This window comes from Xenopus laevis, chromosome 9_10L, assembly GCF_017654675.1.
Source record: "Xenopus laevis strain J_2021 chromosome 9_10L, Xenopus_laevis_v10.1, whole genome shotgun sequence".
NCBI lineage: Eukaryota > Metazoa > Chordata > Amphibia > Anura > Pipidae > Xenopus > Xenopus laevis.
This window is the reverse complement of record NC_054387.1, coordinates 104445589-104462404: the sequence shown is the minus strand read 5'-3', so window position 1 is coordinate 104462404 and position 16816 is coordinate 104445589. Positions and strand designations below refer to the sequence as shown.

Genomic DNA, 16816 nt, shown 5'->3' with positions numbered 1-16816 from the left:
AGGGAAAAAAAGTCAAACATTGTCCTAACAATGAGAAAACGCCAGCGCAATGGCACTCACGAGGAAACTTCAGGCAACTTCGGATTTCGAAGCGCCGAGAGTTCATTGGCGCAGGCGATTTTTCATTTTAGCGGGTGGAAGGCAATTCGGGGAGAATGTCGCCCCAAAGAAGAAGCGATTAGTCGCCAGGCGACTAAATCTCCCCAAATCTGCCCGAGTGCCCCTGAATTATATTTTAGCTTTGTTACCCTTCAGGAATCATGCAGAGATGAGCAGACATCCAAATGCAAGTGTTATACTATAAATGCATTGATCAGCAAAGCAACATGATGGAAGAGCAATTAGGGGTTGTGTATGGGCACCTTATTGGTGGGTGGATTGTAAAACCTATAACTAAACAAAGATTGCCAAATAAAATATATGGACGCTCCAATGGAAATGGCACAGGGTCTGCTGTATGAAGAACTCCTGCCTGAGTGACAACCAATTAGGTTGTCCATAAAAGGCCTAGGGCCCACGATCGGATCAGCCCGATATTGCCCGCCTCAATGTGGGCATATCAGGGAGAGATTCGCTGGTTTGGAGACATACCTCTCTATGGCCACCTTTACTCCTAAAGATACAGAATTTCATTAATAGCACTCTATTCTGTTCCTTTGGTCTGTGCACATCCTAGATCAGAACCACATGCCTCACACCCTGCTTAAACGTACAGGTACAGGACCTGTTATCCAGAATGCTCGGGACCTGGGGTTTTCAGGATAATGGATTTTTCTGTTATTTCCTCAAGTCTACTAATAATAAGGATTAATTATATCTTAGTTGGGATCAAGTACACGGTACTGTTTTATTATTACAGGGAAAAAGGAAATTAGATTATTTGGATAAAATGGAGTCTATGGGAGATAGCCTTTCTGTAATCCGGAGCTCTCTGGATAAAGGGATTCCAGATAACGGATCCCATACCTGTATAACAAAAGCCAAATACTGGTCATACATGGCAAAAATGCTAATTTGGGGGAAGTCTCCAAACAAGTTGATATTTGGGAAATGTGGCCACCCACAATGACAGATTAGTGCAGTCTTTGACAATAAGATATTCTTTGAGGGACTAAAAGGGTACAAAACAATGACTTCTAAGGAATGGAACAACCTATAAGCAATGAACGATGTACAAAATAATGCATTACGAATAATCACAATTTATGTCAATCGGATAAATACAATGGTAATATAAGATTTCTGTGACTTTAGCCAGTTTAGTAGCCTCTGTGAACACCTGACTTGTGGGATTAAATTTACATCCCTCCGTGTACCTGTTTATGCTTCCTCGCCTTCACCTATATCTCTATCTAACATGACACACAGTCGCTGGATGGTTCCAGGCAGCCACTTCTTCACCGAGTGCACATCTTGGCTCCTTGACCTCATTCATCTTTTCCGCTTCACTAACCGTCCTCTCATGCAGAACATTCACATGCAGCTTTCTGCCCTGGATCTAGCCCAGGAAGCCTTGTGCAGGGCTGTCTAGCAGAATTCTGCATCTTTGCAAAAACAGAGGTAAACACAAAGCTGTATCAGGCTTTAGAATATACCGAGCCAATAGCTTTAAATGTAGGGTTTTTGATTGTAAACGGTCATGAAAGAAGATTGTTACATTTTTGGCTAACTAAATATATTAGAAATATTTTCTATTTACCTAGTTTTATTTTTACACTGAACTGTTCCATACAAGGCCATACGATTGGATTATAATGGCAGTATTGGAGCCACGGAACTAGCAGATGCAGTCCTCGGTTTAACAGGAAAATCAAAACTATTTTCATCCAGATATTGGTCTGTTGGGCTTGTCGTAGGGCCTCATACATAGGCAGATAAGCTACAGAATCGGTCTAAAGGATCCGATTCTTAAATCTGCCCATGTATGGCCACTTTTACATCAACCTTGCCCTGGTGGTCAGTCAGTCTTGATCTGAACAAATAACACTTGCCATATATAGATCCTGCATGGTCACCATATGAGCAGATCTTTTCCCGATATGCCCACCATGAGGTGGGCAATATCAGGCTGATCCAATTGTGGGCCATAGAGTCCAAAATCGGATCAAAACGTTGAGCATACTGGTGATCAGATTGAGGACCACATTAATAAACCAAAACGGTCCTCGGTCTGACAGGATTTTTAACCCTGCCTGGTCAACATCTGCCCAACTTTTGGGCAGATATTGAAGGGGAAGCCTGTTGGAGGGCACCAGACAATCTGTTGACAGCTTATATCTGCTCGTGTACGGGGGCCTTAAGACTCCAAATATACCAAGAGAGCAGTGTGAAAAAGACTTAAGTCATGCTACAGAACTTCATAATCCATCAGCCAAAACTTAGACAAGATGTTTCCTAGATATTTATAGAAATGAAGCAGTCTGGACAAAAGTAGTCTGGAGATGTATGTATATATACTGTATATAACAGGATCCCAGGGGCCTTTTGCTGCTAAAGTTTCATTTTAGACTGCAACAGCAAAACTAAGGCATGTGAATTTGGTCACTGTGATTCTCTTAAGATCTGTAAGCAGCCAAACCACCCCTTTATGGCTTGTTACTAGGGATATCAAAATTGGGGGTTAAACTGGTTTTAAATCTGAAATAACGTGGAATCTGACGATGCACTTAAAGTCAGTTTATATCCAGCAAGTTTAACAAGACATTGGTGGCCATACAAGTTGGGCTGCCGTAAAATGACTTTATAAATGAATAATGCCTATAACTAATGGAAATTAGTCTTGTTACGTTTCAAAGGAGATCAGCAACAATTGTGAAAACAAAATATAATAAAAATCTTTGTTTTTAGTATATTTCCTGGTCATCGTTTTAACCTTCTGATTGGTCAGCCTTAGTATTCCAGTTGAAACAAGACCTCATTTAACAGAGTTTACAGTCATTTGCCGGTGAGGTCAAGCAGCAGATGTGAGCATTTCTGGACAGTTTGGCGTCAAAAAAATCCCACATGGTCAATATAAAGAAGTCATCTCTGCTTAATGCTTACCAAGAATATCTGCAGAGTTTGGGAGGTACTGTGGGGAAATGTATGTGCCAGAAGACCACTTGTTACATTCTGCTCATAAATAAAGCAATATAAAATTCCAGATCGCAGCCACAATGCAAAAATACATGACATAAGCTTCCTAAAGCCATGCTTCATTAACTGTGGTCTACTGATGTTGCTGAACTCCAACACATAAGGGCTCATGCACTAAGGACCAAGGGTAAGAAACAAGGACCTGAACCTTGGAGCTATTATCCAGTATCCTTGGTGACATATAGGGGACATATAGGGGTTATTTATTAAAAAGTTATATTTTAGAGGTTTGCGAGACTTTTTATGCCTCGAATAAACTCACAGCTCTATTGGTTTCTGATTTATGAAAAATCTCGAATGGAAAAACTCGAATTAGTGTAGTCGGCATAAAAAACTAAAATGCATCCGTTAAAAAAAAAGACTTCATTTTATCCAAATAATCCAAATTTTTCAAAATGATTTCTTTTTTTGCAATAATAATAATAATAATAATAATAATAATAATAAAACAGTACATTGTACATGATCCAAATTAAGATATAATTAATCCTTATTGGAAGCAAAACAAGTCTATTGGGTTTATTTAATGTTTATATGATTTTCTAGTAGACTTAAGGAATGAAGAACCAAATTACGGAAATATCAGTTATCCAGGAACCCCCAGGCCCCGAGCATTCTGGATAACACTCAAATCGATGGAATCGATCATCATGAAGGCTACAAACATCTTCAAATGGTTTAAGGGACCTCTGCCATTAAATTCTACATGACCTTGACGGGTTTTAGCTGGTGTTTTTTCGGATTCAAGCTATTTCCAGCTTCGGGTTTGCTAAATCTCGAAAAATTTAATTTCAATTTTTTTTTAACCTGAAAATTCAAGTTTTTGACCGAAAACTAAGATTTTCCAGGTAAAAATCAACTCGACCTTTGATAAATAACCCCCATAACAGCAGAAGGAACTATTGGTTTCTTTGAATATAATAAAAAATTCTATGCCCCTTTGATAAGAGCAAGATAAATGGAGCGGGTAGGTGTATTCAGGGTGGACTGGCTTGCAGATATATAGAGAATAAAGTACCCCCTCTTGTAAATTATAAGGATATTATAAGTTACAGAGGAGTTTTGTGACCATTTAAAAACACGAAGCCGAAGGCCGAGTGCTTTTATACAGGTCATGGAACTCCGAGGTAACTTCTAATATCCTCATATTTTGCAACTGGGGGTACTTTATTTATTATAATACACAAGTTTCAGTGAGTCTTGCGACAGAAATGGCATCACTACTCACCGTTTATAACTGATGACATCAGTACTCACCGTTTATAAGGATATAATTTACAAGATATGAGATACAAGACATGGCTTTTGTGTATTATATATGCATACACATAAACGTGGACCCTGGAATGTGCAGCAGTAGCCTCGACTCTCTATTCACTCAAGCCTCTTCACAATACACTGGTACAACAGTTACGTCCTATACAGTAACCCCCTCCATCTTTCGGCAGGGAATCATCAGACAGTCTTTTAAGTTGCATTTGGAGAGGTTTTGTTAAACAGGAAAAGTTAATAACTCTTGCAGACTGCAATCACACTGATATAGCCATGAGAACTCACTGAAAAATACACAAAACCTTGGCTTTCCCACACAGATTCTCCAAACCCATAACACCCTCCACACATGCTTGGGGTGGGGGGGAGGAAGGACGGAAGGACAGCATAACAAGGTCTAGCAAAGAATGTAACAAAAGCCACAGCTATGACTCATGAACTTCCTTTCAGATACATCACCCCTATGGTCGGAGGAAGAATTCCAAGAAAACAGATGATTATTATCCCAGATACCATGTAAACATACACATCTACACACACTAATGAGCTGCAACACTATAAGGAAAAAATTCTTCTTTTTCACTAGGTTGAGCCGTCAGATGACCAAGTTGAAAAGATAAGCAACTCAAGATCGACTTCTGACCCCACAAATAGGTTCACTCCATTCAGATCATGTATGTCGCCCAAAATACACAGACACGTAAATAGAGTGGTCAGGTATGGACCTAAATGCATGACAAATTAAGTGCCAAAGAGCCTGTACAGGTATAGGATCTGTTATCCAGAAACCGGTTTTCCAAAAAGCTCTGAATTATAGTATAGCCATCTCCCATAGACTCTAATTTAATCAAATAATTCAAATAAAAAAAAAATCCTTTTTCTCAGTAATAATAAAACAGTACCTTGTACTTGATCCAAACAAGATATAATTAACCTTTACAGGAGGCAAAACAATCCTATTGGGTTCATTAAGTTTTAAATGATTTTTAGTAGACATCAGAGAGACCCCTTATATGGAAAACCCAAGGTCCTGAGCATTCCAGAAAAAAAAGGTTCCATACATGTACTTCCCAGGTGTCAACTGCACATGTGTATTATAAAGATATGGTCTCACCTAGCTCTTTATTGCACAAGGGAATGATGATAAACCATACCATTGCCCTAAATCACAGCCAGAATAAACTAAATGTTACACCAATCAATTGCAACCATCAATCAATATCAGCCATTAATATCGGGCTGGATAATAATGAGTGCATATCTCGCAGCAAGGATAACATAATGCATATAAAAATACATACATACAGTATATATATATATATTTCAAAAAGACCAGCAACACCAGGATTTTTGTGTATCAAAACAAAGTGTATTCAATTATTGCATGAATAGCCGACGTGACGTTTCGGTCCACGCAGGGACCTTGCTCATCGCCATGAGGAAGGTCCCTGCGTGGACCGAAACGTCACGTCGCCTATTCATGCAATAATTGAATACACTTTTTTTTGATACACAAAAATCCTGGTGTTGCTGGTCTTTTTGAAGTATTTGGATTTTTTACCGTGTACCCAGGGAACACAACGTCAGCAGGGTGCTGCCCTAGTGAAGATTATATTTTTTATATATATATATATATATATATATATATATATATATATATATATATATATATATATATATATATATATATATATATATATATATATATATATATATATATATATAATACACAAAATATCTTGTAAATTATATCCTTATAAACAGGGAGTTCTGTTGTCATCAGTTATAATCTGTGAGTTCTGATGTCATTTCTGTCACATGACTCGCTGAAATTTGTGTTTTATAATAAATAAAGTGCTTACCTAGAACAGGGTGCCAGTCTGTGAAGATGAAGCATTAGGAGCTAAATCGATGAGACATTGCACTCTTCCATTACTTACATTGCTCTCACTACTCTTTAAGTGCTAAATGGAGGAGTAAACCCAAATCTAAACTTTCGCATAATGAATGCAATTTTGGTTCTAAGCCACTTCCATTCCACTTAACCCTTGTAATAATTTGAAAGTTATTTGTAAAATGTAATTGCTACTAAATATACTGTCTGTCAATTGCTATACTTTTCATTGTTTATCCCCACTACATGTACAACTGAAACAATGCAGCAGCTGTCAGCTTCCCGTCAACCAAAACTTCAATTCCTAAAATGCCTTGCATGTTCTTTGAATAACATAACTTTAATAAGAACTAAATCGGTTTTGGCACACATTGCTTTTCTTTAATTTTTTTCTCAAAGGAAACTCCTGGTGTTTTGTCGCAACATCTTTTTTCCTGGGAGAAGTGCCCCAGATAAAGTTGCAGAATATGTCCAGTGACTGTCAGCCTAACATCAAACAATAATATAATAGTATGCATTTGAATTAACCTAATGCAGGGGCGGATCAGCAGATACATCCCCAGGATTACACAGATTATGTCCCAGGGGACTCATTGTCCTTGGCTGCTAGCAAAATGAATAGGAGTGGTTAATCGCTATATGTGACAATCACAAATATGTTAGACTGCCTTGGCTTTACCATACTACAGGTATGGGATTGGTTATCTGGAAACCCATAATTAGGGAATGCCCATCTTCCATAGACTCCATTTTATCCAAATATTCTTAAATAATTTCCTTTTTCTCTGTAATAATAAAACAATACCCTGTACTTGATCCCAACTTCGATATAATTAATCCTTATTGAAAGCCTATTGGGTTTATTTAATGTTTACATGAGTTTCTAGTAGAATTAAGAAAGATTTGTTATCCGGAAAACCCCAGGTTCCAAACATTCTGGATAGCAGGTCCTATACCTAATGCAATAGTTTCAAAGAAAGGAAGGCAATACATAAGCAAAGAAGTTTGAGGCTTTCTAGGAAAACTATGGTTGGCTACTATCCAGCAGATACACTGCCATTAGAACAACATCATGCCTGAACATTGATGCCAAATTTCTTTATACACCTTTAAAATCAAGGTTTTTGGGTTGTTACATTTTAGCATGAGGGGTACATTGTTACACAAATTCAGACTAACTTTCCATATAATCGATCTGTTTGGCTACCAGGCCCTGTTGGACGAGAACCACGTTCAATAAACAATGCCTTGCACAAAGAGGTTTTCTAATCTACCTAATATGTATCTGGTCGATTTTTAGGCACATTAGACAGAAGGTCCTCATATACAGTCCATTAAGCTGCTGACTCAGCAGCTTGTATTGGCCCATGTATAACAAGTTTAAGTGATGACAATACAGAACTAGGCAACCATGTCCGTCACCAACTGATCCACATGTACATGAGAAGCATAGAACACATTATAATAATATGAAGATGCCTTCATTTCAACTGACTGATAGGCTAAGTGCTGAGGAAAGCAAACTACCCCCCACTTTAAAAGCATCAACCCCTCCCCACACAGAAAGTCGCTATAGGGACTAAAGAGCTTTCACTCGCTGTAACTATGCCTTGCTTTGCTCATTAATATATTGATGTTTCAATGGCCCATGTCCCTTTGGCAGGAATCATATCATCCCAAGGCCAATGAGCAAATATAATTATAAAACAGGTCTCATTTTTGGTATCAATACATAAACGGCTCCCCAGAGAAGAATAAATCCCAGTTCCCAAGGTAACAGTGCTATGAATATCACGTCTGGAAGGTAAATCAGCACAACACCTGTTTCTACATTATTGTATTCACCAGCTGCAGCTACTTTTTGTTTTATTCCAGCACTCTGGTCTTCTGTATCATCCAGCAGAAATAAAAAAATCCTTTCTGCCTTTGAACTCACTATCCAGCAGCATTGGGTATCACTGATTGTGAACTAAGCCACCATCCGGCAGCATAAGACAACACAGAGTGTGAGCCTGGCCACCTTAAAGCAGCATAGGACAACATTGACTATGAGCTTGGCCACCATTCAACAGCATAGGACATCACGGATTGTGAACCTGGCCACCATAAAGCAGCAAAGGACAACATCGACTTTGAGCATTCCCCACCATTCAACAGGATAGGACATCATCAACTTTGAACTTGGCCAGCATCAAACAGCATAGGACATCATCGACTGTGAACTAGGCCACCAGCTAACAGCATAGGACATCACTGACTGTAAACTTGGCCGCCATCCAACAGCATAGGACATCATCGACTGTGAACTCGGCCGCCACCCAACATCATAGCACATAATGATTTTGAACTTTTTCATCATTCAACATTACAGTACAGTGTTGGCAACTCCAGCAGCACAAAGCCTCTAATGTTTGTGAACCACTATGTCAATAAAAAACACATTCTTTACAAAAAAAAAACAAAAAAACCTGTAACAAAGATTAAGGCTGCTCCTATGTGGCATAGCATTTTTAAGTCTACAAGGGCATCGACACTTGCAAAATGCTATGCCACACAGAAGCAGCCTGAACCTTTGTTACAGGTTTTTTTGTAAAGAATATGTGGTTTATTGTCATAGCGGTTCACAAACAGAGGTCCTCTCAATGACAACATGGGGTTGATTCCCACTGTAAATCCAGTAGTCAGTTGCAAATATTTAGCTGTTAATACGAGTATTGTGCAGCCTTAACATACCAGACTAAAGTACTGTATGCTGCTGGTGATGAAACAAACATCTCACAGAAAAAACATCTCACAGTGATCCAGTGCTATACTATTCCCAAGAGACTGCAGTTCCATGCAAGAGTATTGTCAGATATTGTGACGTTGGCGAAATCCCAGATGGATAATTACACAACATTATGACAGTACTAATTTAGGCTTAGGGTTACACAGGGCTACCCAATGAGATGTTGCCTCTGTAAGAAGCAAGCTGTAGCATGTTGGGACATTCAAGAACCCTTGAGATTATCTTAGTTGTGCAGCCAGGGGTAAAAAAAATGAATTGTCTCCATGATCAGCATTGCAGACTAGGCAGCCACATTTTTACCAGTTACCAAAAACAGGGAATTTAAATGCACTAGCTTCATTAACTTATCTCATTGGATGTTGTTGTTTAACATGCCCCAACAAATATCGATAAAGAGTTTCTGCATCTTTCCTGGAAATAAAGTGTCACGTCTTAGGGGCAGATTTATTTTTTTTTATGTAATAAATAAAAACTCACCCATGTTCTATTCATTCCGATGGGATTTTTAATACTGTATTTATCAATGGGTGAAAGTTAGAACACCCTATTTGATAAATACAGTTCTAAAAACCCCATAGGAATGAATAGAAATGAGTGATTTTTTATTTATTAAACTCTAAGCTCACAATTTTGATAAATCTGCCCCTTAAAGGACCAGTAACACCAAAAAATGAAAGTGTTTTAAAGTAATGAAAATATAATGCAGTGTTGCCCTGCACTGGTAAAACCCATGAGTTTGCTTCAGAAACACTACTATAGTTCATATAAACAAGCTGCTATGTAGCAATGGCGGAAATTGAAAATAGGCTATATGGCACAGGTTAAATAGTGGATAACAGATAACACCAATATGTTCAACAGAGCTTATCTACTGTGTAACCTGGGCCTTTTCTCCTTGGAATTGCTGCCCCCATTGCTACACAACAGCTTATTTATATACAGTAGAACCCCCATTTTATGTTTTTCAGGGGACCAGAAAAAATGGTTTAAAATCCAGGAAAATATAAAATCAGGGAAATGTATTATGCATAATATATAGGTGGGACTACAAAACAACAATGTAAAATGAGGGGAAACCTAAAATCAGGGGATGTAAAATTGAGGTTCCACTGTAAACAATTTCTGAAGCAAACAGCAGTTTAACCAGTGCATGGCAACACTACATTATAATTGTTTTACTTTAAAACATGTTAATTTTTTGATGTTACTGTTCCTTTAATGTAGCATGGGTACCATATGGAGTGTCTAAGACAAACTGGGTCTTGCCCTTATCAACTATGCCATGGAGTCATTGCTGTTTTTATATTCTATTTTTACATTTTGAGATGGGAAAAATAGAAACTAAAGCTAAAGGAAGATTAAGAGTGTCACTCTGGGCTAAATGGAAATTGGCAGAAAGTACCAGTGCAGCTAATATGAACTCAAAACTTTTTAGTGCCATGGTTAGGCTGCACGAAACAGCAGAAGTCCCTTGTAATTCATGAAGGAGTGCTTTTGAGCACTTTGGCTTCCACTTACACCAAATCACCCTGCCATTACTGTACCTCGAATCTGAACCTAATGTCGTGCAGGACGGCTAGTGTTGCACTTCATAGCAATAGTAAAGTGTTAGCAACCTAATTGAGCTTGTATAGGAGCACTGCCCTATTGGAGAATGGCATGATATAAATAAATACTGGTCTTGTACTTTTAATCAAGCATATTACAGTACAATAAACAAAAAAAAATGCTAAAAATCCCAATGCTTTTTTAAAAGGCTATTCATGCATATGTGCATCTTAGAAACAGCTGTGGCTAATAAGGGCTAATGTTTATATACAGGCATCAAGGTTTGGAACACTAACGGCTCTTACTGATGAGCGGTTGAAGCTGCGCTCCCCTGCGTTCCGTTTTTCTGCGTTCAGCCGCAGGGGAGCGCAGGAATAGACGCATTTAGCTTTTTTCAATGGGGCTGTACTCACACAGGCGCGTGTAGGCGCTGAACGCAGGTTGAGACGCAACGTGCTGCATTTTTCCTGCGTTCGGCACCTACACGCGCCTGCGCGAGTACAGCCCCATTGAAAAAAGCTAAATGCGTCTATTCCTGTGCTCCCCTGCGGCTGAACACTGAAAAACGGAACGCAGGGGAGCGCAGCTTCAACCGCACATCAGTAAGAGCCCAAACAGCAGCTGCTACTGCTTTAAAAGAGGCAAATGGTCCTCAATACGCCTTGTCATGAAAAGGTCTCCATGAAACTGTAAAATATTAACATTGAACAGATTAATGACAATTCAATATAAAAAAAATCCCCTATTTTGGTATATAAGCACTTTCCAACCAAGGACTGTGAGGGGGGGGGGTCTGCAGTCCAGTTCTAAAAAAAAAAATTAAAAAAAAAAAAAGCACAGGCAGCAATAGTTTTGCAGAGTCTCCCATGCGTGCAGAACACAGCCTCGGGCCCACAAAGGTTCACATTGTGTCCCAACTTAGCAGCAACAGCAATATTCAGATTGGGACACTCTGAATCGGTCAATCCCTAAGGCATGGACTTGCATGCAAAAGAGAAAGAGGTGGCTGTGGAGGCTCAGAGTTCACAGAAGGTAAAACTATTGTAATGATTTTTTTTTTGTTTTACTTTTAAAGAAAAATCAGCTCATGCCATTAACCTAAAGTGACAACTAAAGACTCGGACATTTATGGCTTTAGTCCCACTTGCAATTTTGATTTAACATATTAAAATGAAATTCCATATTGCCCATGGGAGTACAAGGGTAGTTTCAATGCATGCCAGGCAGATTGTTTTCCAGAGGGGTATAAGGCCCATTTCTTATCTCAAAGATTGTAGTTCCATTTATTATTATTATTCCCTGAAAGTATGAGCTCACCGTTTCCTGTTCATCAAACCTATTCACAGTTATTGGTGAGAGCGTTTGCATTCTCCATATGCTACAAAGTAACCTCACTATGTCCCCTGCCTTAGCAAACAAGTTTCCCTTGTTTATATTATTGGATTTGTTCAATTTCTGGTTCTGGATATACAGTAATTAACAGTGGCAGTAAATGCAGTAAAGGCCTGAGCATTTGGCCACAGGATGTAATTCCACTGCTGGCATGTAGCCATGTATAAGGTCATACTCCCTAAATACGGAGTCCTAGTCCTATAAAATAAAAAACAGTGGAACATTACTATACAGAATTTCCTTTTGTTGTAGTTTTCTAATTATTTAGAGTTTTATTCAGCAGCTCTCCAGTTTGCAATTTCAGCAATCTGGTTGCTAGGGTCCAAATTACCCTAGTAACCATGCATTGGTTTGAATAAGAGACTGAAATATGAATAGGAGAAGGCCTGAATAGAACGATTTGTAATAAAAAGTAGCAATAACAATAAATGTGTAGCCTTACAGAGCATTTATTTTTACAAGAGACCCCCATTTAAAAGCTGGAAGGCAAATAATTAAAAAAAGACTATAAAAAATAAAACAATGAAGACTAATTGAAAAGTTGTTTAGAATTGGTCTTTCTATAACATACTAAAAGTTAAATTACAAGTACACCACCCCTTTAAAAAGCTTATTAAATATTATTAAAGGAGACATATAGGATAAATGAAAAAACCCTAATTGTGTAGGCAATTAGAAGTAATATATGGTGTTGCTTTTACATGGTGCTAAAAATTAATAATATGTTTAAAAATAGCCCCTTTATTGGAGCTCCCTATAGATGTTCTCTGGTCCCTGTCTGTGTTTCAAATGAGGGGTGGGTGTGTCCTAGAGGTCCCTGCCAGAAACACAGTAGGAGGGGGACAGCCAATCAAAGCACTACAGTCACACAAGCAAAGACAGGCTTCAGTTCCCTATCAGGTCCTGCTAGTTGCCGATTGGTTCCTGTCCTACAGTGCAGTGAGTCGAGAGCCCCCTGCACAGCCTGGGAATTCAGGGAGTAGGAAGTGGAAGAGAATGTAGGGATTATTAGGGTTTTTGCAGAAATATTCAATAAATCAGCCTAAAACACTACTTTTTAAGCACAATTCAATGGGTATAATGCACTGATATGTTTTTTGTTTTGTTTTTGTTTTTTTTACACAAAATGTCTCCTTTAAAGTGATACTAACCTGATAACAAGAATGGCATGCCATACAAAAGGGACTACAGTCTACACCCCATTAATCAATAACAGACCATAGGGATTATAACCAAGCAGTAAAGTCCTTCCCACAAATTCTATCTACACACAATCACCAAACAAATCTAGCCTCTCATACTATACCACTGAACAATGTATTGGACATTCTTATTTCTTTAGCAGCTGTAGAGAAGAGATAAGACACAATTCCTAGATATACAGTACGGTTGTTCTCATTGTGAAGTCTGTTAACAAATGTATCACACCGCATTTACCAAACCCAGTAATTTTATGGTTTCTGAACAAAAGTGCCAAGTGCTGTGGCATGTCTCATGCCAACACAATAACCGGCCTTGCTTTCCTGCTACATTATTACCTTGATAATGATTTGTACATGTCAGGTAAAAACAAAAAGTTGCTTTTTTTATAAACCTGACTCCACACATTTGCCACTTGTTCATCTGCAAAGTGTTAAATGGGGCTGTAATTCACTGCACAGCTTCTTATGTGTCACAGCTGGATAAGCAGAATTCCACAAGCCATTTGTCGCCAGAAATATGAAGAAACAAACAGCAGAGCAGTGAGGTGCGGGCCCCAAGAGGCACATAATTTAGGGCACTACTCATTTCCACAGGATAGAACAGCCTGCTTCTATTAACCCATTCACAGTACGGAACACAAATAAGGTGAAGGTTGTCAGCTGTGAACTGCCGCAAAATTGTAGCAGACTGTAAATAGTAGTTGTCAGAATGTTCCGTGAAGTTTCTAAGGCAAAAGAAAAATGGCTAAAAGGTTTAATATGAGCAATCCAGGAATTGTGAACAGGGGGCACAGGATAAGCAAAGGCAGCCTTCTAGTATTCCAGAATCCAGGCTACAGATACGCACAAGGGTGGCCATTTTTTCCCACACAAATGTAACAAAGCTTCATTCTGCAAAAAGCTTCACAACATAATGTATGAGGAATGCAGCATATGTGATTGAGGCAAAGGGGTTGGCTTTTAATTAGACAGCTATTATTTTTAATATATATGGTTTAGGCATGTGCAGAGAAGGAATGTTCAAGCTGATGCCCTGTAGCCATCTGTGAACTACAACACCCAGAATCCTCCAGCAGCCTATAGGTATTGTCAAGTTAAAGTTACACTACACCTCCAGGGCCACACACTGGTTATGTTTGATGGGGGCAGCATAGTGGTAGGCACCTCTGCAGTCCCAAAGACTGGTGGCCATAGATGTAACAATTACGATCTTTCTTGGAAAAGATCTTTCCAAGAAAGATCGTTTGTTTCAATACACACGTGTAGAGCTGAATCGTCAGATACACAGGTAGATATATGGGAAGAAACAATAGAATTCTACCTGTATCTGACATTCAGCACTAACAATGGCCGATGTTTGGGTCCCTTCAAAGGCACCCGATCAAAATTTTCCGTCCAGCCTGATCGACGAGCCGACCGATATCCAAGTCTTCTGCCGATATCGGTCGGCTCTTTTCCCACCATACACGCACCAAATATCTGACAAAAATTCATTTCGTACAATATTATCTGCATGCGTCTGAGGCCACCTTTACTGTTAAGTTCTTCCTACGTCTGTGTGGGTTTCCTCAGGGTTCTCTGGGTTTCCTCCCACACCCCAAATATATATAATTGGCTCCTGATAAAACTAACCATAGTGTGTGTGTGTGAATGTGATAAATACTTTAGACTGTAAGCTCCACTGGGGCAGAGACGGATGAAAAATACATATCATCTCTGTGAAGGTTTGTGGAATATGTCAGATATAGATATACACACACACACACAGGTATGGAACTGGTTATCCAGAAAGCTCAGGACCTGGGGTTTTCCGCATAACAGAACTTTCTGTAATTTGAAGCTTCATGCCTTAAGTGTACTAGAAAATAATTTTAACACTAATTAAGGCTGGTTTTGCTTCCGGTAAGGATACATTTTATCTTGGCTTGGATCAAGTACAAGGTACTGTTTTATTATTACAGCGAAAAAGGAAATCCTTTTTGAAATATGTGAATTATTAGATAAGAGTTTAGGGGAAGACGGTCTTTCCAGGAGCTTTCTGGGTAATGGGTTTCCAGATAACTGATCCCACAGCTGTATATATATATATATATATTGATAATTAGAAGAATGTAGGGCATTCCCAGCAGCTGTGTGTGTATATATATATATATATATATATATATATATATATATATATATATATATATATATATAGTGTATGTGAAGAGCAACTCGTCCTCAAGCAGGAGGTTTATTTACATGGCAGACACAATGTCACCATATGGGGGAGTCCCTGGTATTGCAGCCTAATGTAACATTATCACTTCATTGCATGGCCACATTGCAGCCCAGGGAGAAAATAGAGGAAGCCCATTTATAGAGACTATATTGGGTGGTGTATAACTATTACATTACAGCTGCTAACAGCAAAACAAAAAAAAGCTTAACTACAACTCCCAGAATTCCTTGAGAGCTAGTGCCAGATCAACAGCTGGAGATCCCCAGAGGGCAAGCAAACACAAACAGTAAATAAGGCAGAGGGATCAGAATACAGGCATGTTGTATCAGCCGCAGTAACAAGGGACCGTATACTAAGTGTTTCATTGAAGTACAGGGCAGCCTCTACTGATAGGATTCTAACATTCATATTACTAATGTATGACATCAATAGTAGAGGACACCCCCGTACCCAGGTGCCACATGAGATCCCCCGTTTCCTTACCTGCTGGTAGTCCGGGTCCTGTGGGCGGAAATCACCATTTAGACTCTCCCACTGTAGGTTGAAGTGGGGGAGCCGGTGCAGCAGGTTGACCCACCACGGTGGGGTGTAGCTGATGGCAGCGGCCATGTCGGTAGGAAGCAGCACGACTCAAAGCCGGGGCCTTCCAGCCATGGGGTACCCGAAGACAGAGGGAGGAGGGCAGCTGTCTCACGCTCTCTTCCCCTCCTCCATTCCCTATTCCCACTAACTTGAGAGCTCGGAGCTCCTACACCGCCCCCTACTCATAGCCAGCAGCGAGTCTGTGTAACCGGAGCTGCCACTGCGACCCCCCCTTTCCAGCCAGTCCCTGGCACTGCACCCGAGCTCCGGCTCTTTGTTCGCCTGAGACTCGATGTGCCTCAGCTCCTCCTCTCCTGTTCCAGCCCGGTCCTTCCCTTTCATTTCTCCTCCTCCATTGTCTGGGGCAGATACTTTCCCCTCTCCTCAATCCCGCCCCTGCCTTTAGCCCCGCCCCCTCTGATAACCTGAGCTCATCCTTCTCAATTCCTTATCTGGGAGGAATTTAGTCCCTCCAACCTGATGCGTGATTTTCTCCTTTCCCACCCTCGGATCTCATGCTTTCCTCTTTCCCTTTGTCATGTAGGCACAACCCGTGACCGTCTGTCGCAGAACTACAGTTCCCATCATCCTCTGCTAGCTGATAGGGAAGCTGAAGGGTAAAGGTTCACATTGAAAGGGGTCGTTCACCTTTAAGTTAACTTTCAGTATGTTATAGAATGGCTAATTCTAAGCAACTTTTCAATTGGTCTTTACATTTTTTAAAGTTTTTTAATTATTTGCCTTCTGACTCATTCCAGCTTTCCCATGGGGGTCACGGACCC

General features: G+C 39.6%; 1 protein-coding gene across 1 annotated transcript in view; it reads right to left on the bottom strand.

Annotated features, from left to right (window-relative positions):
- The window catches only part of ttyh3.L (tweety family member 3 L homeolog), an 88839-nt gene extending 72497 nt beyond the window's left edge, over positions 1 to 16342 (bottom strand). Inside the window, 1 exon segment of the mRNA NM_001091310.1 lies at positions 15936 to 16342. Coding sequence (NP_001084779.1) covers positions 15936 to 16061 — 126 coding nt within the window. The 5' untranslated portion in view covers positions 16062 to 16342.
- Between the last annotated feature and the right edge of the window lie 474 nt (positions 16343 to 16816).